Source organism: Aphanomyces invadans, assembly GCF_000520115.1.
Source record: "Aphanomyces invadans strain NJM9701 unplaced genomic scaffold supercont1.2, whole genome shotgun sequence".
Taxonomy (NCBI): domain Eukaryota; phylum Oomycota; class Saprolegniomycetes; order Saprolegniales; family Verrucalvaceae; genus Aphanomyces; species Aphanomyces invadans.
The window spans coordinates 589832-611424 of record NW_008580147.1 but is presented as its reverse complement, the minus strand read 5'-3'; the positions used below and the strand labels follow the sequence as shown (position 1 = coordinate 611424).

Below are 21593 nucleotides of genomic sequence, written 5' to 3'. Positions count from 1 at the left end.
TTGCCAGGAGATAATGGACTGCAATTTAGAGACAACACCCACCTCTGGAGCTACTGCCTTCACCTCCAAGGACTCCTCAGTACTTGGTCAAATACCACCAAACTCCTTTGAGTGTCAAGCAAAGAACGTGGGCTCAGCCAACTGACGCTGCGACAGAAACGTCACGGGGACCAAAGAGCATACTGCTATCTGTCTATGCAAATGACGACCGTGCCAGCATGACTCGATTGTACGCGCACTCATGGGACGACCTCAACGCAAAAGCTTGCTACAAGCTTGAGGTAGCATCCGTGTTGACCATGGCTTGCCAACGTCTTTGGCGCATAGCTTGGCCGTAGCCAGATTCATCGATGGCTTCGTGAAGGCGCCCACGTCAATGCTCACGGGGAATATTCCAAGTTCTTTCCCATTCGTTCTTTTGGTCAACTTCGCCAAGGTGACATTCTATGCGCTGTCCAAGAAGACAGGTGTCAAAAGGCATCGAACCGTGGACCGGCGCAGTCAGCAGCGCAGACGACGTTGTCCTCGCGAGCGACGAAAGCGTCCAGCCAGGTGGAGCACATGGCCATGGCCGCAAGGGCATCTTCCTCTGCACAAAAGAGTACAACGTTGCCGTCGAGATGGGACTTCAATGGTCGTCTAGTTGGTTTAGCTTGACATGACCAAGGTGCGGAGGAAATGCAATGCAAGATGGTTTTAAATTACAAGCATCCCCCCCGGCAATGAATAATCCCCAGGGACTGCCGTCGTGAGGCCCTTGACTTGCTTTTTCGTGTCCTTATCGGACCGACGCAAGTGCACAGTGCACAAGCCGTTGTTTTTCGACAGCTTCTTGCAACCATTGACGGTGCACAGTTTGTCGCGACGGTGGACTTCGCAGTACCCACCGCCCCTGTCTGTGCGCACGCAGCCGTCGATTTGGCAGTTGCGAAACCCGCCGTGGGTTGCGCAAAAGTTGCCCCGTTGGGCTCCTTTCGTGCAGTTCTCGGCTTGGCATCGCTTTCCCCCGCCGTGTGCTCGGCAGTACCCTCCGCCCTGACTGCTCTTCATGCAATCCGGGTGCTTGCACCGAGCACCGCCACCGTGGGCCTTGCATAATCCATGGGACTGTGCGGCTTTTGGGCACCCAGGGTGCGTGCACTGCTTCCCGCCTCCGTGCCCAATGCAGAACTCTCCGTTTTGAGCAGATTTGTTGCACCCTTGGAGGGTACATTTGCGCCCGCCGCCGTGAGCTTTGCAGAATCCCTTGGACCGGACGCGCCGACCGCAATCGGGGACTTGACAAATCCCTTGCTTACCGGTCAATCCTTGGGGAACGTCGGGGCTATTGTGGCCTTTCAACTGTGGGGATGTCTGCCCCAACAACGCAGCACCCGTCATGGTAGAGAGGGCCGTGGGGGGCGAATAGTGGTGTTGTGAGGGCAGGTTTTGCGGGGTCAGCGTGTTGGGAAGAACGTCTATGTTTTCAAAGGCGCTGCGAAGGAACGATCCGTCCATGGGATTGAGTTCGGGGAAATGGTTGAGGACGTGGTGCATATTGTGCGGGTGGAATGCCATGGGCTCCAACGATTCCTTTGAAAACTGCGTCGACAACAGGGACTCCATGTCGAATGCATGTTTGTAGCTCGACACGGTCGCTTTGGTGTCTGTCGAGAGGTTTGCCAGGAACGGGACCTGGGGGCTTTCATCAAACGGGCCCCGAACGTTGCGATATGGCTTCAATGAATTGTCCCAAAACCGGTTCAGTTCGTCGCTCATGGTGCTGTCGTTGGGGGCCGCTGTGAGAGGCAGGACAGGATAACTGAATTCCATGAGCGCTTCGCGCGCGCCGTCAGAAGAAATGCCCGACTTGCGCCTTCCTCCGTCGCCTCATCCATCATGGCGGTCAACGGTGGGATGTTGGCCAACGCCTGGTCCAAGTGGCGGTTTCCACGATGAAACTACGTCGATCTGATCTCGACAAGTCATCGGACCCGAGAGGTTTTTGCACGATTAGTTGCAAGGGGGGACTACATGACTACATTTGCCTTTGGCTTGATGTTCACTTCTTCCTCTTCGTCGGCGTCCGCCGAGGCCACGGAAGCTTCCGGCGACAACGTGTGTGCGTTTGGGTTGAACTCGTACGCGCCATCCGCGGATCTCGTGCTGCCAGTCTCGAGGAGTTCGTGGTTGGTCACTTGGCCTTTCAAGTACATAAACTCGACCAACGTCTACCGATCCAACCCACGTAAGATAGAGGGAATGCAATGGGTGTCAGTCCCGTTGTACCGCTTTGTACTTTCGATACACAATGACGAGGCCCGCGACAAGACCGACGATGAGCACGAGGATTAAGACCACGATGCCGGCCGCAATGCCAGCCGTTTCCGTGTCCAGCGTAATACTGGCACAAGTTTGCACGCTGACGAGAGTAGGAGGCTGCCGACCGCCAACGCATGGCACGGACGGCGCATACGTGACGGTCTGGTTCCCCATCAACGAGCACGCCGACTTGGTCGGGCTACGAACCGATAAGTAGAATGGCCTGGACGATTTCACCCGACGTACGTGAAGAGAGGGATGTCGCACAACGGGCACGCAGCGGCCGTGGTCCATGAGAGTTTGTACTTGCACTCAGTCGATGGCACGAGGACGGGCTGAGACGGAGTGACTAAAATCGAAGTCCGACGTCGGATGCAGCACGTTCATAAGGACTGGACGCACCAACACTAGGGTCGCAAACGAACTCGACTGTTGTGCTGGCGTAGCCATAGTTGTTGGCATCACCAAGTGTACTACAGAGCGAGCCGAGAGCATACGTGGCTCGAATGCCCCGTCCACCAGCCATGGGCACAATGTCGAGCTTGCCGCCGACATTGAACAGGTTGAATTGCTACGCAAGCCAGTCGACGACAAGTGACGTCAAGGATTATGGGCTCTCGAACACACCGGCGGGACAGTGCACTGCACGAGACCAAACCGGTCGGCGTTGTAGAGAAAGCTGCTGCCAGCATCTCGCGCGTTCGACATGGCCAAGCCAACAACATAACTCTGTGGGGATCCCACCACGACGGCCCCAGTGTTGACGAGGGACGACGACGCTACGACGTATTGCGGGGGGACCTTGGGCACGATGGGGCGGAAGACTCCGAGCATGGTTGCCAGCGTCGCGTTCAGCACAATTGGTGACGTCGAGGCAAATGGCGACACAGGAAGGAACCCGGAAGCCACGTCGAGGTCCACCAGTGGATCGACCAACGCCTGCAGAGCCGTCAAGTTGTACATGAGTCCCGCTTCGTTGTCCATGAGGAGCTGCTTGGCGCTGCAAATTGTAGATCCTGGCACACTGTGTAGGTTTAGAATCAGCGCACATTTGTGGAGAACGTCATCTTCTTGACCTGTACGTGTTGGTGCCACATGGCGTGCAAATGCCCGCGCCGGCAAAGGAAAACGTATCAGTCGGGCACTCTGTGCATCCGATGCCGCCGGTACCTGGGTCCAGCTAAGGAATGAAACACTCCACCAGCATGCACTTACTCAGCCTGGCGGCGGCCGTGCCTGCGGGGCACATGGAGCACGTCGTTTGGTTTGGCGTGGGTTGGTACCCCGTTGGGCAGTTGCCACATCCACTCGTGCCCCCATCCGTTGTGCCCGTGACTTTCACGGACCGAATGAGTACGTTCGCGGCCGTGTCGGCGACCACGCTAGACGTGCGCCACACAAGTAACACCGCCAGGGTCGAGTTGCCGTCGATGCGAGGGCTCAGAACGGACTGATGGAAGAACGTGCCGTTGCTGGATGGATTCGCGATCGGGACTCGGACCTCATTCACGTACAGTTCCAGCCATGCCTTGTCGGCGGCCACGGTCGGGATGCCGGACAGGGTGTAGTTGATCTCGAGGACCCCACGGGTTATGTGGGTGGTCTGTCGTTCCATATGAAGTAGCACATTTCAGGCACAAAAAGAATTACGTTGAAGAGGAGTGGGGCCACGGGAAGCCATTGAAGGATCTGCGCCGATTCTCGTGTCACGCCTTGCTCAGTCAGCTTCCACCCGCTTCGTATGGCCGTAAAGTTGTTCACGATCGAAGGCCACAAGCTCCACCCCCGTCGTGTGATGATGCCATAGAGCTGCGACCGGACGCTGACCGTTCCTTTGGGGCATTTGGAGCAGAGCGAAATGACGTTGGACGGTCCCTTGATGTCCACAGTGTTTGTTGCGTTCTCGGACGATGTCGAATTCATTGAGACCGAGTAATTGCCGTAAATGTCGACGACTTCGCCATACCCACACGTTTGGCACACGCCATCTGACCACAACCACGAGATCAACCAAACGAAAATGGCGGGCCATGCGTACTCGAGTCGGGGTAGTAGCCGTCGGTGCAGTCTCCACATTCCACGTTGACCTCGTTCACTGGCAACGGTGTCGACGACGGCAAGCTCACGTTGCACGTCATCGGCTTGGCCCATAGCCGTGACACGTTGCGCTTGTTGTTTGCACATGGCGTGTAGTACACCGCGATGTCTGTGACGTCGCACGGGCGACTCGGCACGCACGAGTCGATGCTGAGGGAGCCTGAAGGGGAAAATGAATTGGCAGGGCATGGAAAGCAAGCAAACGCCCTGGACGGGCAAGTCAGTCTTCACAGGTCCATTGTGGGGAAAGGGTACCGGTTCGCGTCGAGCCCAGCGTACTGATTTGCGTCGCAGAGAAGGCACTGGCGGCGACTCCCTCGGGTCATGTCACCGCCGCAAGGCAAGCAGAACGTGTCGGCAAAGCTACGACAGAAATGGAGTCGAATGAGGTATGGGGGTATGTCCTACCTCGTTCCTGTGATCTCAACGACTCGAAGCGCGGCGAGGTCCAAACCCCAGTCCCCACCACTGTTCTTTGAGTACTTCCACACCAACACGTGCGACCCCGTTGACACGCCGAACGTGGCATCTGCCCATCCATTCGTGGTCGACACCATCTTCATCTCGACAATGCCGTCCACCATGAACGTGAGGCCGTCATACGGGGCCTCCGCGTCGACTTTGAATTGAAACGTGACGTTGCCGGGGCGGACAAACGTGGCTGTGAGCCGCAAGATCGCGTACAACCGGTCCGCGTTGTACGTGGACGCGATGTTCGAATTGTTCCCAGACATGACGTAGCCACCATCCACGTCCGACGTCCATGGCATGCAGTTGTTGACCCATGCCCCAGTGTTCGCATCACGCGACGCGCATTCGGTGTCGAACGCAGGAGGAAGCGCCCGGGACCACGCGTTTGTCATACCAGAGTACAACATGCCCCCGCCGAGGGAATACGTTCCTGGTGGGCACTTCTCACATCCTGACACGGGCGTGGGGCCGGAAAAGCTAGCCACAACTCGTCAACAAGTGCCGCGAAGGAGTCCGATCAACATACTCTGCCCCAAGGAACGTCCCACGTGGACAAGGCACAGCGCAAGACAGATCTTTCACAGCTACGCCCCAACGTCAGCAACACTGGTGGACACGAGTAGGTCGTACGAGGCAGCGCCACAAGCGACGAATTCGATTCACACGATTGACGGGTCGGAGCATAGAAGTAGAGGGTTCGCTGGTTGTTAACGCATTGGCTAAACCCATAGTGCAAGTCGCCACCGACGACTGCGACGAGGGGGAGAAGCAGGTGCCGCCACATCGCTCGTCTTGTGGTGCTGTGCGCCAACTACAAACAGCTTGCGGCCAACGGCACGATGAAGCGGTTGTGCCGAATGGTTGTAAACACATTCAACGGAAGGAGGGCGACCAAGTGTGGTCCTTCGAATATCGAATGTTTCAGTGCGTGGTTCAAATCAATCGACAAATATGCAGGCCATCCCGTTTTCCTTCGTCCTGCCATGCGAACGGCTACATGCATGCATGTGGCGGAAGGCTGGCAATGTGGAGGACCGCTGCACGGCGCCGGCACTTCCGCTACGTTCTTTACACGCCATGCAAAATCTCTTGTCTCGCACGGCACCAGTTACGCTGGCGGTCACACCTGCGCCACTTGCAGTGGATACGAGTGGCCAAGCCTGTGAAGACCCATCAGGATCATCGTCGAGGTCAAGTCCCACTTTGTGCGCCACATCGTCGCCACTTAAGACTCAATCAGACTTGCTTCCATGTACCCTTGATACCCACACGAGGCGGATGGCTTGGGACAGCTTCACCCCATCACACATCACCAAACATGGGTCCACGCAGCAAGCCATTCACCTCAACCTTGCGGCGAGTGGAGACGTCAGTTGGCGAACGTACTCGAATCGTAGCGTACCCATCAATGGCTCTGAGCGCCGCGTCGACTCGCTGAAGTTGGTCGCCTGAGTTGAGGAGGCTCGCCAGCGTGTGGAAGATGGGCAAGATACATATTTCTCAACAAATGTTGGACCTCAACAATCCCGTCGACGACGGAGTTGTAAACGAAGCAGCGTGGGTCATGGGGACATGGGAGTGGACGAACGTCATGGCGGCGTGGGTCCACCATGGCGCCCCAGAGTCTACCGGTCGCATGTTCGACACATTCACGGGGATGCCCTTGGCAAGCTGGTCGCGCACAACGCGGAATCGTCCTGCAGTCGACGTGGAGGCGCCGCGCGACAGGACCAACTAGGCCACCGCACAACGCTTGAACGAACAGACGTGGTGCGAAACTGCGTTGACGCACGTAAATACGAGACACCATGTCGACCGTTGGTCGGCATCATCCTGACCGCTGCCCCGTCTGACATTGTGCCATCTTCTCCAGCGAAATACTCGACTACACCTTCATGTGGATGTTTTCAGCTTCCACAACGTCACCCGTGCCACCCCACTCGCCGCCGCAGGTCTGCGATCGCGATCGATAGCTTCGTGGTTGGACAGAAAAGTGAGCAAGGAGCATGTTACCATGGAGCGTGATGTCGCCTCTTTGTGTTTGCGCATCACACGTTCAGCACAGCCAATGCCATGGGCAATTGGCGTGCCAGACAAAAGTTGTGGCCATCCGTGCCAAGTGATGTAAACAATCCTTCTCGTGACATGATCGCCTGCCACCGGTGAACAGGGCAACAAACGTGTGGGCTAGTCCTTCGAAGCAAGATATCGTATCGAAGCTGTTAACTTCATGCCAAATGCGAGTTACTCCCATAAGCAGGGGCTCCATCCGACTCGGCACGTGGTCGGCGCAACACGCGCGCTTCAAACCCAACAGCCTCGACAGCATCCACGAGGGCGACGGTCGGAGCTGACCCCGACACATATGCGCACTTTTCGCTAAATCCCACATACACTTGCTTGACGCCAGGCACTTTTTCCAGAGCCGACTGCACGGTGCTGCCGCAGTTTTGCATGCACATCATGCCTTCGACGCTGAGCACGGTCAAGAAGTCCGACTCGTCAAAGCGCCAAGTCGCTCGCATCATGGCCGTTGACTTCAGGCCCAGGCTGCGCTCGCTCTTGAAGATGGCAAACGCAAAGCCAAAACCAGCGATGAGCGCGAGGAACAGCACCGAATCGTACACCATCACGACGAGCATTGCAAGGTAGGCCAACGTCATCTGGATCATGTAGAGTCCCGTCAACGCGAGCTTGCGGGTGTGCTTCGTCCACCCGCCTTGGTACCGACTACGTGGAAGAATCGTGTGAATATGGATCATGAATACTGAAAGGACGGAGACCTGGGCAACTTGGTCTTGATGTAGTGCATGCGGAGATCTTCTCGGAACACGATAAGACGCTCGTTGACCAAAGGCAGGACAAACACCGCGAAAACCCCCAAACAGTACTTAAGCGGGGTGTCCAGTACCCACGACTGGAAGAAGAGCTTGATGCAGGTGCCGTCCACGGTGGTCTGGAAACCAGAAAACATTACGGATGACCCCGTGCAAAACGGTGGCGCTTGCGGCGTTGGTTCATCCTGGATCGGAACCGGCAGTTGGAAGCTGTCGGCACATGGTTGGCCACCGCATATTGCTTTCTCCACCGCAAAATACTGCCCGGGACGTGTTCAATTGCATACGTCGAGACGTGGGAGAACCTACCGGCTTGGTCGCCATGCCTTGAACAAACTGCTCTTTCGTCGTGTCGGAGGAAAAGTACAGCTTTTGCCCTCGGTTCAAGCAAAGATATTTGAAGTTCACGGTGGGCACAACATCGCCGGAAATAGGGTCGATTACGGTTCCAGCGGCACAGTCTGGGCAAGTGTCGCCGCAGGACAGATTGGACGAAATGTCTTTCTAATGGACAGGATGAGCAACGGCAACATCCTGCACAACGTTCTCGTTACCATAGTGGCGCCAACCAGGGATGCATGGGAAAACCCTCGGGCTCCCATCTTGAACTGCGACCCGTCCGACATGCTGCACGAATAGATCCGCTGTCCGTGCGCCATTTGAAGATACCAGTCCTTTACCACGTCCATATTGCAGATGGGGCAGTGCGTAGACTCGTCATTCAGTGGTGCGTTGGCATTCATTCCTCCATGGTCATGTGCATTGGCCGTCGCAAACAGCCCCGCGATCCCAGTGACGAACTTGAGCATCCAGGTTCCCATCGGTGTTTTACTTTCGACGAGGATTGTGCAACAATCTCGCCCTTGCGATATTTTATGTTTTCCGGATAACAATATCGTGATATTTGGCCAGATTTGTTCGTTTTCGCGAAATGATATGCATTATTCGTGAATTTTCCTATAATATACGAATTATTGGGAAAAAACGAACAATTGTCGTAGAATTGGCGTCATTTTTCTTGGAGATTTTTATTCTACTACGAAAACTTGACACCAGCGCTTCACCAGCAACTGGAGGGGGGCATGGCTTTGAACGCCAGCACAGTCGCTTATGAGACGAGTTCGGTGGTCCAAATGAGCGGGTCGGACGTCTCAACATGCACCTCGTGATCCAAGACATGGTTCGATGTGCTGACGAGGCCACCAAAGACAGTGCTGTGGTTTGTCAGGTTCCACTTGAGGCCGTGTGTTGTCAGTCGTTCGCATGACCCGCCTACCCCCATCGATTTATATAATCGCAACTTGAACAGCACAAGATAAACAGTCCGTTACCGATCGGGATCAAACCACACTTGCGGCCTTCCACGTCAAAATTCGGGCGAATGCAGTGCTTTCCTGGGGCTAAAAGCACTGCAGAAGTGCTGTCTGAAACTAATGTCATGCGATGGAAGATGGACGACCTAGCCATAAACAAAGGATTAGATTTGGCGAATCTTTGTGGACGGAATCGTTGCCATTGAAAGAGCGCGTTCACGTTCTGCATTTCTTGGTCGAAGCGTCCCCCCATCGCACCGACAACAAGAACGTTCAATTTAATGGGTTCTCCTTGGTCGTTCGAGGCAAGGTCCCCTTGGAGGGCCTGCAGCAACGTCAAGCACTTGTCCAAATCGTTTGATTCTTGGTCCGGGTCCTGGATCACTTGTGCGCCGTGGAGCTGAAAGTACGACGCAACTTCTGGACGAATGGAGTCCAAGTCTCCCTTGATGTACTGAGGGACGAAGTTCTTCGCTGATGCAACACTGTCTCTCTTGATGTAGTCGTAGAGTTTGTTGGCGCCGCCGTCGGCACACAATGTGAACCGTGCTTTCTCCCACAAGTGGTCGAAACACGAGATAAGCCCTATGCCGTTGATGACGATCAACGCCAATGGATTCTTGTCGCCGCCATATGCGGTAGTCAAGAACGAATTGTCATGCAGTTTCAACAGCCCGGCAGGTAGCGGGACGCACGTTCGAGGGCGCGCCGGCATCGAGCTGTTGAGCTGGTCAATCCAGTAGTATCCGGATGATTTATATCCGGATTACAGTTTGGAATTCTTTCACCAATTTGAAATGCCCCTTGTGGAGAGCTCAACTCGGCGCGAGGCAACGACGCTCGCAGCGAGCTCTGTGTGTGCAACAGCAGCACTGACATGCCATCGACTCGCTCAGAGACTTGTTGGATATCTCTCTATGGAGTTTGTTCTCAAGTAACTTGGCACTTACACAACAGCCAATTCACCAGAATCGTACATTCGGCGGGTGTGCCAAACTCGAGTTGGTCCAGCATTCGGGGGTACTTGTACTAGCAATGCAAGGCGAAGCGCTAGTTTATATCCGCACCCTAAGCAGCACTTCGAGCTGCATTTTCAACATGATAGACATGATTCACACGTCTTGACCCAGCGCATTTACTTTGGGTCTTTCATGGCATGTGTGTGGACATCTTGTGTATTCATTGTTAATGTTCCTTTGCAAGAGCTTTCTTCTTGTACACACACTTGGCCAAAAAGTAGACGACGGCCAGTCCGACAGCATTGCCAAGCACTAAAATTAGGAGCGCTGACTCGGACGACTCTTGAGCTTGCGGGCGGGATGCGGCGCCAACAACACGCAGGTTCATAGAGTGCAGTTGCTTGAGCTCGTTTGCAAACTTGACTCGCTCCAGTGACTTCATTAAGTCTATATCTTGGAAATCTGTGCACGCCAAGCCTTCATAACCATCGTCGCACACGCAACGCCCATTCACACAGTCACCGTGCATGCTGCATTGATTTCGCCCCGTGCACACGATACCCGGTTCGTCGTCAGCATGTGCCTTTTCTTTCGCGTATGACTGCACGTATCTTGCAAATGCGTGATCGTGTGGTGTAGGGCCACCGTCCAAAAAACGAGCGTACTCATTGTCCGCCGACGGAAACACGAGCTGGTAGCCCCCACGCCGGAGAAATTCCGTGGCCGACTGGTGGAGAATGGTCGCTTCCTGTGGAGTGAACCAGCCAGGGCAGCGCCAGCACGACATGTCGATGACATGCGTTGTGTCTTGGCATTTGGGGGTGCAGTACTTGTCGTGCACCTACTCCAACTCGGTGACTGACACTTCACACGCCAATGCACGCACTCGAGAGCCGCACCTGAAAGATCGTATTCGGCTGGGACGCTTCATGGGGAGACTGCACCCCCACCAGCACTAGAAGGTCGTGGACGAGGGTCGCTTTCATTTTGGCGTCAGTGCCCGATTCAAAGTACTTGGGGGCCAAATTCGGCGACTGGTTCACCTCCATGAGCCACGGTTTGCCTTTGTCGTCCACGAGAAAGTCAAACCGGTACATTTCAAAGAAATTGCCTCGGCCGTCGTGTTGGCCCTGTTCGCGGCGAAATTGCGCTTCCATCCGTTGAAAGTGGCCGCGATTGCCGGCGATGAGCTTGACCACGGCGCCGTAGATTTCGTGCTCAAACTCACTCGAGTCGATGCCGATCGAGTCAAGGTACTGCTTGAGGACATGAAAATGGCTCGTTCCTTCATTTTCCGCTGTTGGCATCGTCTTGTAGAAGTCGCGGAGGTCGGGCATCTCCCAAGGCGGCAAGTAGTCGTCCACGACGTACGATTCAAGGTCCGCTGTATCGTCCAGGTTCTTGGGGTACTTGAGCTTGCACATACGCAAGAGGGCATTGTGGTAGATGTATACCCGAAGAGGGTCGATTGACGAGACCGCGACGTACAGACCAATATCAAATTTGTGGCCGGACACGAGCATCGGCTCAATGCATTGGGCTACCATGTCGTTGGTCGACATGTACTTGTCCAAGTGATCGAGTCCGCTGAAGAAATGCACGCCGCGGTGGTTTTGGTTCTTGATGAGCCATCGTTGGCCATACGACGGGTCGTCCGCGTGGAGAAATGCCGTGTCATTGCCACCGCGCTGGGTAGCTTGGAAGGATGCCACGAAGTCATCCCGCTCGTCGGGGAGCCGGAACTGCCGTGGGATGAAGTCGAAGTGTTCGTTGCCGTGCAAGTGCTGCAGGCGAACTTGGTTCGAGTACACGTAACCTTTTGTGACCAGAGCGTAGTTTCCCGGCAAGTGGTTCACTTTGATGTGGGGGGAGAGTGGCCCGAGCTTGTCAAGCTCGGGAAACTCGTAGCTCCAAACCACGTCAAATTCGCCAGTGTACTCTGCGGCATCCCATGAATTTGCATTCGGCGCGTCGAACTCTGTCACACCAAGGTCGTGCATTGCCGTAAGGAGCGGCTCCAAGTGGTCGCGTGCCTCTTCAGGCAATAGGAACACCTTGGACGTACGACTCGCCTGGACACACCACGACAATGCCGCAACTGCCAGCCACCACATAGATCCATGAACGTGCATGGTCAATGAGTGCGTCGTTCACGCAAGATCCACAGTGCAGACTGGAAGGGATTACATCAAAAACCGAACGTTTGACCTTTCAGGTGCTTCGATATTCCAAGTTTCTCGCCCGTCAGAACAAGTGTAACAGTGAAGGCGATGTTTGAATGAGCTGGTGCTCCTGGCCGGATTGAAGCGGCACCACGACTCATGGAGCAGCCGACTCGATCGCGAGTTTGCTTTTGTCCATGACATTTGCGATATATCCGGTTAAAACATCCGGATTTTTGAAGATCCAAGAAAGGCAAGTGGCCGACCGACATGACTTGTGCTGTGGTGGTAGTCTATGGCGCGGTGTGGTTAGCGCTTGGCGTCATGGGAGATGAGTCGAAGAGCCTTCGATCAAAGGGGGTATACGTGATTCCCCAAGAAAATACTTCGTCCGTGAAGTTGCTCGTCGCCGCATTTGCTCGCTCGGCCCTGTCTCCGCTGCAAGTCGAAGGTATTGACACATTTTCGTGGGATGCAGTTGCGGCACACGCCGATGATTTCGACTTGGTTTGGTCATTATCCCCGCTTCAGTTTGCTCAACTCGGAAAACTGAGTCCGCGACACAAAGTGAACCAGTTGCCTGGGCATGATATATTGACAACAGCTACCCAGTGGAATGCCCGGTACATGTTGCTCCAGAAACACCACGGCCCGTATGACTTCGGCTTTATGCCCCCCGAATTCTACCTTCCGCGACACAAAGATGCCTTTGTCAAGGCGTTTGATGCCATGCGGACCATCGCTCGCTTTAGCGACCGCCTGAAGGTTGATGCATACTACAAGCGCCGGTGGCTTGTCACCAAGACACCCACAGACCAAGCTCCATCGAAAAGTTTTAACATTCTCATCGATCTAAGGCAGCTCGAGGCTCAGCAAGACCAGCAGCTCCGCGTCGTCCACGTCGTCGAGCCCATGTTGTTTTCTGGTCACAAAGCACACGTTGGGGTGTTCGTGGTCGTGACGTCCCTGGACCCTCTTCGCATTTACATTTTCCACAACGTTCTATTGCGCATCAGTCGGCTGAAGTACCCCACGGTGCTCGAGACGTCATCCCCCCGTGCATCGTTCCAAGTATCCGACAGAGCCGCCGACTGGCTGCCTCCATGGGAGGTTGACGATCTTCGAGACCATTACAAGGAGCTGCCGTCGTCGCAATCGGAAGGCACGAGCCACCTCAAGGTGCTCCTCCAACAACTTGACCACGCCGGTGTCGATGTCGCCAAGTTTCAGAAAGACATGCACGGCAATGTTGTGAAAATTATTGCGTCGTGTCGAAGTCACTGGATCAAGCAAGCTCGACAAGCGAATCTACCGCCACAAAACTTTTTCCATTTGTTTCGATTTGATATGGAAATCGAAGACACTGGAAAGCCATGGGTCGTCGGCGTCAACGCGCACCCTTCGCTCGAGCCGCACGAGTTTGGCTCTGGGTCCACTGAAGGCTTCTTCGCGAGTCTGGCCAACGACATGGTGCGACTCTTGGGCGTTCAAGCCCCGCGGGACAAGACCCCCGAACAACTTGTCGTTCAGGCAAGTCCATCTACTTCCCCACAACGATGACGTCATGATGATATTTGTGCAGGCCAGTCCTGCGCACTGTGCCACGAAATGCGACGATCGCATGCGCGTATGGGACATGACGTGCTGGCGATGTCCTGGGTGGTTTGCCCCGCCCGTGGCCACCGCGTTGTATGCGTCAGCGACCGAGTATTCGAGACGAAGCCGCTTCCACTTGGCGTTCCCGACCACAAAAGGCGAATACGCAGAATTCATCGACGGCGGGTTGTCGGCGGCGGACCATGCATTCTACGCATACTTGATGTCATTCGGGGTCGACGATGCCACGACCGACATCAACCATGACACTGCCAAGTGGGATCCGTCCGTGCTATGTGTGAATCGAGCACAGTGCAGCCACCGTGGCAACTGCATCAACGGCCGATGCCATTGCGATGCTGGTTACGAAGGCAACACTTGTTACATTCCTTTAGACCCCGCATCCATGAATTTGCCCAGCCGAAGCATTCGCCATCAAGCCGTCAACACAGCGGATGAAGAAGCGTCAAACCGCGTCGACGGCGGCGTGATATCGTATACAGAGTGGGCAGTGATCGTCGTGGGGCTCGCGCTCGCATGCTACGGCGGGTATCGCGCGGCGTTGCACGTCGTAAAGACCCAGGAGATGGAGGAGAAGGACAACTAAATCGCTGCTTTCCCAGCCCATATCAAAGTGAACAAACTTTATACAGTTAATAAATCCCGTCGTTGCGAGTGCTATTTCAGCGGAGTGTGGCAAAGGGGGCAGTTGGCGACGTCGCGGATTTCGTGCTCGATGCACGAATGGCGACATGTTTTGCACATGTACGTGCGGTGGTCCAAGATTGTGGCCCCGCTCATCATGCAAGTTTGGAACGCGCGGCCGCAGCTGTCGCACTTGGTCGCCCACTCCTTGACAGGGTGCTTGCAGCTTGGGCAGTCGTATGGGCGACTCGGCGGGTCGAACGGCCGCGTCGTTGAAAAGATTTGGAGGGTCAGCGCATCCAACGCGGCCTTGTCCTTTTCCACGAGCACCGTTTCCAGGTGGTTGCATGCGCGACTGCACTGCTCAAAGTGTTTGGTGTAGTACGCAGCCACCCCGATGAGCGAGTACACTTCACGCTCGTCCACAATGTCATCATAGCTGGCCAGTTTTAAGCTCGTGCGCAGCGCGCGTTCGGGCTGTCCGCGATAGAGCTGGCGATGGGCCAACAGACACAAGTGATACGCTTCAGCACCTGATCTCAAAGTTATTCGTGCTCTCGGTCAAGTGTACAATTGAAATTTACCTCGCCAAGCATTGTCCAGCGATCGACTCTCACTTGTCGCTGCATCATGAGCCACTAAACTCTCTAGCGTCTGTGCGGTTACTTGGGCCGCCGTGGTGGCGCCGCCGACCGTGCTGCCTGCCTTTGTTGTCATCATGGATGTGTCCAGCATTTTGCGACGGAATCGCTCCACTTCCAACGCCGCCAAGACCTGCCAAGAGTCGACGATGACGCGTCCTACCGTTGTGACAGAGAATGGTACCTGCAGCTTTTTCGCTCGAAGCGGGTTCTTGCTCACGTCCTTGGCGAGTTTTCCAAGGAGTTTGGCAGCGTCCATGCTCTTGTTGGCCCGGCGAAAGAGCTCGATGGCTTGCGCCGTTTTGCCATTTCGCATCCAGTGCGTGCCATACTTGGCCAGAACGCTCTCGATTTGGGGAAAGTGGTGGGTTTCCGCCAAGGTCACGGCACGCTCCCACTCGTTCAAGACGACGCAGCTGTCGATAGCGGACTTGATGTCGCCCATTTTCAAATATGCATTCACAGCGCTGTTGCACAGACCTGCTCGCGTAAACTTGCGAGCCATTTCCTCTAGTAGTGGCGACCCCTCGGGCAGATCGTTTACGAGTGTGTCCAGCGTTGTGAAATCGCCCAACGTGTAGTAGCACTGCACGAGCGCCGGGACGTTGTTGGCTTGCGCGTAGTACTTGATCGCCTTTTCCCACTTGTGTCGGTCGGCATAGTATTCGCCGATCATGTTCCACGCATGATTGAGCAAGATGTCGTCGCCTCCGCCTGCACGGCATCCAGTAAAATCCTACTTGTAGAGAACAGCGCAGTACGAACCCGATTGAACAAGCTGGACGACGCGGAACCAGTCGCCGAGTCGCTTGCGCAGTTCGATCGCGAGGTCCTTTCGGTCAATTTTTCGGTACAGTGCTTCAGCGTCGTCAAACCGTTGAAAGTACGCCGCGACTTCGGCTTTTTGCTTGACACGGTCGTTGAGGACCTGGAGGCGCTTGACGTATTGAATGCCGTTGTAGTCGCCGCACTTGACAAACCCGCGCTCGGCCATCGGAAAATCCAATTGCTCGAGCGCTGCATCAGCCAGCAATCGCCACAAACGGGGGTGCGAGTGATCTACGAAGGTCAGTTGGAGCTAACGGTAGCCCACGAACATTTGTGCAGTGAACGGACCCTGGATGTAGTCGCATGCATCGGCGAGGCTAACATTTTCCAGCAGCTCGCGGGCATCGCGAAGGGAACGCGTCTCGTAGTCGAGGACCAAACTCTTGTCAGTTTGTTCCGGGCTGGCAAGGATATCGTCCAAGAGGGCAGCTTTCACTTGTAGGTCCTTATATGAGCACAAGTACCCCGACGAAAGCACAGGCTCCTCGGGCTCCAGCCCTCGATATACGTACATGCGCGCCTTCTCCATCATGACAAACAGCTCTGGGTTGTCGTCAGCCCACATGACATCCCACACGTCCTTCTTCTCAAACGCCAACATCTTGGCGTCGACGGGGTTCTGGTTGCCCGTGGATGGTCCAAGCTCCATGATAGTCAGAACGCCATTGATGTCGACAATTGCCATCTGCGACGAGTTGGAGTTCAACGAGAGAATTTGCGGTCGACATGGGACGATGTACTTCATCTCGAGGGAAATGTGCGGAAGAGTAAAGCAGTGGACCATACCGCTGGCACGCCCCACCACTAGCCACGACTCGGAGGCACAAATCGCGCAAATCGGGTCGTCCAGTTGCCGCTCCACGTACCGAAACGACTCGACATCGTTGCCTTGCGATTCATCCACGTAGAAGATTCGTTCGCGACCGCCCCGCGTGGTAGGAAGGGTGCTACTGGTGCTGCCGTTGTCGCTCGACAGTTTTGACACGGTCGTTCGATACTGCCACACGTAGATAGCGTCGGTCGAAGCGGCGATAATGTGGCGAGGGGTCATGGTCAAGAAAAGCACCTCAAAATCGATCAGCTTCGATTCCACGGGGCTCCCAATCGTGTCGCACAGCACAAGGGAGAACTGTTTGGCTGGCAGAGGCGGCGCGTCGTCATCACTCAATTGCTGGTGCTGGTCGTTGATGATCCTGGACACGAGGACGGCATTGTCCCCCGCGGCCTTGATCGCGACCAGCGACTTGACGTACTTGATGTAGCGCTCGTCGGACCGTGTGTCCCAGAATACAACGCAATTCTCAACTTGGTCGGGTCGGTTGTACGAGTAGACGAGCGTGGAGCTGTAGTACCCCCACTTATAGTCCGGTCGGATGTTGGCAAAGTAAATGTGCGAGTCGACGGCGAGGCAGATGCGCAGTCCCGTGCCTTCCCACGCTAGCGCTTCGATCTTGCTACCCGGTACTTTGAGCGATCGAAGGTACCGGCCAAACGGATCGTAGAACTGAACAATGTTGAACTCTCGGCTTTCTCCGGACGATCCTCGGCTTGTCTGCGTCCCCGCAAGCGCCAGCACAGTGCCATCGCAGTTCCACTTAACTTGCGACAGCTCGACCCCCGTGTCAATCAGGACTGCGCTGTCGTCGTATCGTCCTCGGGTGATCTGGACCTTGCCATCGGCAAATGCAATCGCGAGTGTCGGTGCGTCATCGCTCACATGCCCCTCACACCCATCATACCAGTGCAGCCCAATAATCTTGTACTTTTTGTCTTTCTCGTCGACAGCGTATAGCGTCATGTTGCTCAGTTTATTGCCAGATCCGTCGTGGATGCTCACGTCGCCATCCTTGGTGACGAACACGAGATGTTTGCCGTCGGGAGACCACTCAACAAAACACAATTCGACCTTCATCTCCTTTCCCCACAACCGATTCCCGTCCACGGAACCGACGATCACCGCGCCATCTTCGTACGCGATGCAAATTTTCTGCCCGTCGCTGCTCCACTTCATGTCTTTGACGACGCTTTTGTTGCGGTTGTTGATCATTTCTTCGTACCACATACCGCGATGCATCATCCACACGATGATAAGTCCGTTTTCGTCGGATGTCGTGAGTTTCTTGTAGTTGGCGTTCCATGTGGCGCACACGACCGACCCAGCATGGCCGTCGAGTGACTGATTCATGGTTAAGTTGCTCTGCGCCGCAATCCCACGAGGGCCTTTCCCGTCTTTCGTCGGCGCCGATTCGAGCTTCAGTACTTTCAGCAACCCGTTCTGCCCCCCACATGCAATCCAACCTTGCTCTGGGTTCCACGACGAGCAGCATAACTGAGCGCCATTCGGAATCGCTATCTTCTTGCTCAGGAAGATGAACATGCCCGCGCGTCTCTAACTGTTCGGTGCCGAGGATCCAAGATTTTCTCCAGAGTGGCCCAAACGTCACCGTTATCCGACAAGTTCGAGGATTATCCGGACATTCTCTCCACCAATCGAATAACGGCGTTTGCATTGCACCACGCCAATGCCGCTTGTCACTGTGTGCGGCATCCCCGGCGCGGGGAAGACTTGGCTTGCGACGCGTCTGCGCGACCACTTCGTCGCTCTTGGGAAAGATGTTATCCTCGTCAATGAAGAGAGCGAGCATCTTGAACGGCGTCTGTCCTATGCTGGTGTGTGAAACACCGCGAGCGACCAAACTGAACCTGACTCATTTCGTAGATTCGCGAGCCGAGAAACTGACACGAGGAGTTCTGAAGAGCCGAGTGAATCACTTTTTAAGCTCATCGTGCGTAGTTATTTTGGATTCGCTCAATTACATCAAAGGCTGTCGGTATGAACTGTTCTGCTTGGCCAAGGAAAACTCGACGACACACTGCGTCGTGTACGTGGATACGCCAGTGGCGATGTCACAGCAGCGCAACTGCGACCGCGACGGCGACAAGTTTCCTCAAGACATGTATGTCCCATTGATGATTCTGTTGACGAGTTACTGCATTTAGACTGAATTGATGAGTAGGGTCGAAGCCATCTCGACTCGGTTTGAAATGCCGTTGGAGAAGAACCGGTGGGACGCTCCGCTGATTCGAATCGCGCCAGGTTTGGACGATACAACCGTGCAGCCCGTTGTGCAGCACATTGAACAAGTCATTTTGTACGGCAAAACCATCAAAGCTGGCTTGGCCACGCAGGCGGTACTTTGACATGACACACTCACCATCTCGCTTCCTTTTCCCACAACATTGCCATTGTAGAAGCCTGTGATCGAAACGTCGTTTTTGCAAGAGCTTGACGCTATCACCAGTGCTATCGTGGACGACTTGATCGCTCGACAGCGGGAGTTTGACCTCGTCGATGCCTGCCAGGTTCCACACGCCACTACGAAGATATCCTTTTCAACCCTATCTATCTCGTTTGGTTGAATTTTCCTTGTTCGTTCTCCTTGACCAGCTTGTCCAATACGTGTGCATCGGTCATCACATGTCGGCATCGGAGCTCCGTCGCCATCGCCGCCAATTCATCAAGATCTCACATCGACATCCTCCTGCAGTCCACCAAATCGGCAACCATTTTGTCGATTACTTGAATGAACAAGCACAATGAATGCAACACGTTACTTTCCTTTGCCCCGTTGGAGAATTGAAAAGTACTTCGCTTCCACGAGAGGCGTGAGAACTGCCACCTCGTGGCTCAGTGTCGCAGCAAACGTCGCCAATGCTGCCACGATCGCGTACTCGGCCAAAGCCACATGCGAAGGAGATAGGCTCAAGAGATTGGGGAAAACTTCGCTTGTACACAGTGCTGCGACGCCACCTAGTGCAGCTTGTCAGTCTATCAACCACCAGTCTGGGGAAATTCCTTACGAAACGCACAAGACACCAACCCAATGGCTGCAGCACCTTCGGCAATCACATTGATCGAACTACATGAGGGCAGAACAGTCGTCTCGAAGGCTTTAGAAGGGGCTCGATTTGTAGTTCCACTACCTTGGAGGAGGTTTCGAAAGACGGCGCCGAAGCAGACAGATCAGACCGACGGTAGTCCAACTGGATGTGAAGAAGAGCACTGCTGCATTGTTGTGGCCAGCAAGGTGAAGTCGTGTGTCCATGAAGCCCAACGCAAGGATCGACATGGCAGACACAAGACCACAAAGGAGAATGCCACTGATCAACACGCGATGGCGATGCGCCGACACAAGTCGAGAATGCCAGTGAAAAAGCAAAAGTGTTGTGGCCCACAGCAGCGAACTGAGCAGCATCCCGACTGCGAAGAGGGATTGCTGGGGACGAAACCTCGCTGCTTCGGCCAAAGTCGGCCAGAATAGGCGGCAATCGATGCGTGGGTGAACGCAGCCCCACGCGACGGTACCTACGCACGTCACACCAACCATGCCTGCGAGGAGGATGGGAACAAAGCCAAGCGAATCTGACGGATTTCTATGCGAGTCGCAGTCGCTCTCGTCGCCGCTGCAGTTGGAATTCTCGTCGGAGTCACCACTAGATGAGCAGGACGAGGTGTCGGACGAGGTGTCGACGTGCACGGCGATGTGGTGAAGTTCATCATCAAGCAAGGAGAGTGGTCGGGACTCGACCGGACAAGGCCGAGCTTGCATGTGCATGAAGCGGCCTCGAGTTATAAATAGTAGCGAGAGGAGTAATACATGGCAGTGTCTGCCATGCAGGGAATATGTTATGTTAGTTGCGATGGGCCTTCGATGTGGCCTTGATGGACGAGGCGTCGACTACGGAATCGACGGGAAGCGTGCCCATGTACAAGAGCTGGCACAGGATTGCGACCAGTTCACTTGAGGATTCGAAGGCAATTCCAAACGCAAACGATTTGGTGGCAAAGTGGCGACGGGCCAAGTACACACAGCCGACTAAAATCGGTTGGGCGATGAGCAACAATTGCCCAGCGAACCTAGCACTTACATGTGAAAGACGACGCAAGCCCAACCCCAATGAGCCAGCTTCCAATGATAGCATCTCTATGGCGCATAGATGTGTGAGTGGCCAAGAATTGCAGTGCACAATGCAGCAATTTCTTACACATTTGGCGACTGAGCTCCGTGGAAAGGCTCGAGATTGTGGCGGCCAATGTGGGCTAAAGCAATCTTCACCCAAGCGAACACGAAGAACACGATAGTTGACACGACATGGGCGTCTGGGAATCGAATGGAGTCGCAGATGGATAGGACGACCAACGCCATTGTGGTCACAATGGCCACGCCACGATACAGACGTGGCAAAACCCCTCTGAATTTCGTCAAACGTCGGCAAAGGACGTTCGAAAAGCGTTGCGTGGAAATGTACATGCAATACGCTGTGCAGTTCATGCCAATTGCAAAGATATAGTACTCTGGGGAGTACTCGGCGGCATGGGACAACACGGGAAGGTTTGCTGGACAGTCAAAGTGCAACAAGCATGCACAGGAAATTGTAGCCAGCATGGTAGCGAGGCCAATGGCAGGTACCCACGACGTCGGGAATCGGGCACTTCTTGCCTGACTTTTCCCATGGACGCGGAGATCAGCGGAAGCTAACGGCGGTGGCATTCCACCAGTTCCACCGACCGACCATTCATGATGGGTCCCACTGCATGCACCACGATGGGATATTCTCATTGGCTGCTTTGAGTCAATGTGAGGTATGTACAGTTAGTAGCACAAAGGTATATATAGTAGTACTAAAAGATCACTCTACGGCGCAGCAGTGCGCTCGAGCGTTGCTTGCGTTTTTCTCGAGA

The 21593-nt window shown here is 54.9% G+C and overlaps 11 protein-coding genes across 12 annotated transcripts; 2 read left to right on the top strand and 9 right to left on the bottom strand.

Moving 5' to 3' along the window:
• Positions 1–696: 696 nt before the first annotated feature.
• H310_01034 (hypothetical protein) lies at positions 697–1758 on the bottom strand (the record flags this gene model as incomplete). Its single annotated transcript, XM_008864037.1, has 1 exon — positions 697–1758. The coding sequence occupies one exon, from the start codon at positions 1756–1758 to the stop codon at positions 697–699; it is 1062 nt and encodes a 353-aa protein (XP_008862259.1).
• A 251-nt stretch (positions 1759–2009) lies between these two features.
• Positions 2010–5653, bottom strand: H310_01033 (hypothetical protein; the record flags this gene model as incomplete). The annotated part of the gene is made up of 14 exons (XM_008864036.1): positions 2010–2210; positions 2269–2500; positions 2548–2636; positions 2708–2872; positions 2929–3325; positions 3378–3471; positions 3517–3904; positions 3952–4176; positions 4255–4289; positions 4340–4605; positions 4654–4761; positions 4807–5346; positions 5396–5453; positions 5500–5653. The coding sequence occupies 14 exons, from the start codon at positions 5651–5653 to the stop codon at positions 2010–2012; spliced, it is 2952 nt and encodes a 983-aa protein (XP_008862258.1).
• A 70-nt stretch (positions 5654–5723) lies between these two features.
• H310_01032 (hypothetical protein) lies at positions 5724–6679 on the bottom strand (the record flags this gene model as incomplete). The annotated part of the gene is made up of 2 exons (XM_008864035.1): positions 5724–6219; positions 6272–6679. One exon carries the CDS (start codon positions 6677–6679, stop codon positions 6275–6277), a length of 405 nt encoding a protein of 134 aa, XP_008862257.1. The 3' UTR covers positions 5724–6219; positions 6272–6274.
• Positions 6680–6973: 294 nt separating this feature from the next.
• H310_01031 (hypothetical protein) lies at positions 6974–8549 on the bottom strand. Its single transcript, XM_008864034.1, has 4 exons — positions 8261–8549; positions 8016–8210; positions 7653–7966; positions 6974–7599 (listed from the first exon to the last, which is right to left on the bottom strand). Exons 1-4 carry the CDS (start codon positions 8525–8527, stop codon positions 7098–7100), a joined length of 1278 nt encoding a protein of 425 aa, XP_008862256.1. The 5' UTR covers positions 8528–8549; the 3' UTR covers positions 6974–7097.
• A 265-nt stretch (positions 8550–8814) lies between these two features.
• On the bottom strand, positions 8815–9734 carry H310_01030 (thiamine pyrophosphokinase; the record flags this gene model as incomplete). Its single annotated transcript, XM_008864033.1, has 2 exons — positions 8815–8978; positions 9038–9734. 2 exons carry the CDS (start codon positions 9732–9734, stop codon positions 8815–8817), a joined length of 861 nt encoding a protein of 286 aa, XP_008862255.1.
• Positions 9735–10173: 439 nt separating this feature from the next.
• Positions 10174–12143, bottom strand: H310_01029 (hypothetical protein). Its single transcript, XM_008864032.1, has 2 exons — positions 10878–12143; positions 10174–10819 (listed from the first exon to the last, which is right to left on the bottom strand). Exons 1-2 carry the CDS (start codon positions 12108–12110, stop codon positions 10205–10207), a joined length of 1848 nt encoding a protein of 615 aa, XP_008862254.1. The 5' UTR covers positions 12111–12143; the 3' UTR covers positions 10174–10204.
• A 243-nt stretch (positions 12144–12386) lies between these two features.
• H310_01028 (hypothetical protein) lies at positions 12387–14417 on the top strand. Its single transcript, XM_008864031.1, has 2 exons — positions 12387–13670; positions 13723–14417. The coding sequence occupies exons 1-2, from the start codon at positions 12411–12413 to the stop codon at positions 14341–14343; spliced, it is 1881 nt and encodes a 626-aa protein (XP_008862253.1). The 5' UTR covers positions 12387–12410; the 3' UTR covers positions 14344–14417.
• H310_01027 (hypothetical protein) lies at positions 14415–18254 on the bottom strand (the record flags this gene model as incomplete). The annotated part of the gene is made up of 5 exons (XM_008864030.1): positions 16139–18254; positions 15788–16081; positions 15207–15736; positions 14966–15155; positions 14415–14914 (listed from the first exon to the last, which is right to left on the bottom strand). Exons 1-5 carry the CDS (start codon positions 18225–18227, stop codon positions 14415–14417), a joined length of 3603 nt encoding a protein of 1200 aa, XP_008862252.1. The 5' UTR covers positions 18228–18254.
• Positions 18255–18354: 100 nt separating this feature from the next.
• Positions 18355–19482, top strand: H310_01026. 2 transcript variants are annotated; one of them, XM_008864028.1, is made up of 5 exons: positions 18355–18520; positions 18570–18807; positions 18868–19042; positions 19103–19234; positions 19311–19482. In XM_008864028.1, the coding sequence occupies exons 1-5, from the start codon at positions 18373–18375 to the stop codon at positions 19449–19451; spliced, it is 834 nt and encodes a 277-aa protein (XP_008862250.1). In that variant the 5' UTR covers positions 18355–18372; the 3' UTR covers positions 19452–19482. The 2 variants fall into 2 exon arrangements, with proteins under 2 accessions (XP_008862250.1, XP_008862251.1); XM_008864029.1 differs by having other exon boundaries at positions 19103–19482.
• H310_01025 (hypothetical protein) lies at positions 19462–20106 on the bottom strand (the record flags this gene model as incomplete). The annotated part of the gene is made up of 3 exons (XM_008864027.1): positions 19462–19661; positions 19712–19770; positions 19835–20106. 3 exons carry the CDS (start codon positions 20104–20106, stop codon positions 19462–19464), a joined length of 531 nt encoding a protein of 176 aa, XP_008862249.1.
• A 392-nt stretch (positions 20107–20498) lies between these two features.
• Positions 20499–21451, bottom strand: H310_01024 (hypothetical protein). The gene is made up of 3 exons (XM_008864026.1): positions 20897–21451; positions 20780–20835; positions 20499–20727 (listed from the first exon to the last, which is right to left on the bottom strand). Exons 1-3 carry the CDS (start codon positions 21400–21402, stop codon positions 20543–20545), a joined length of 747 nt encoding a protein of 248 aa, XP_008862248.1. The 5' UTR covers positions 21403–21451; the 3' UTR covers positions 20499–20542.
• Between the last annotated feature and the right edge of the window lie 142 nt (positions 21452–21593).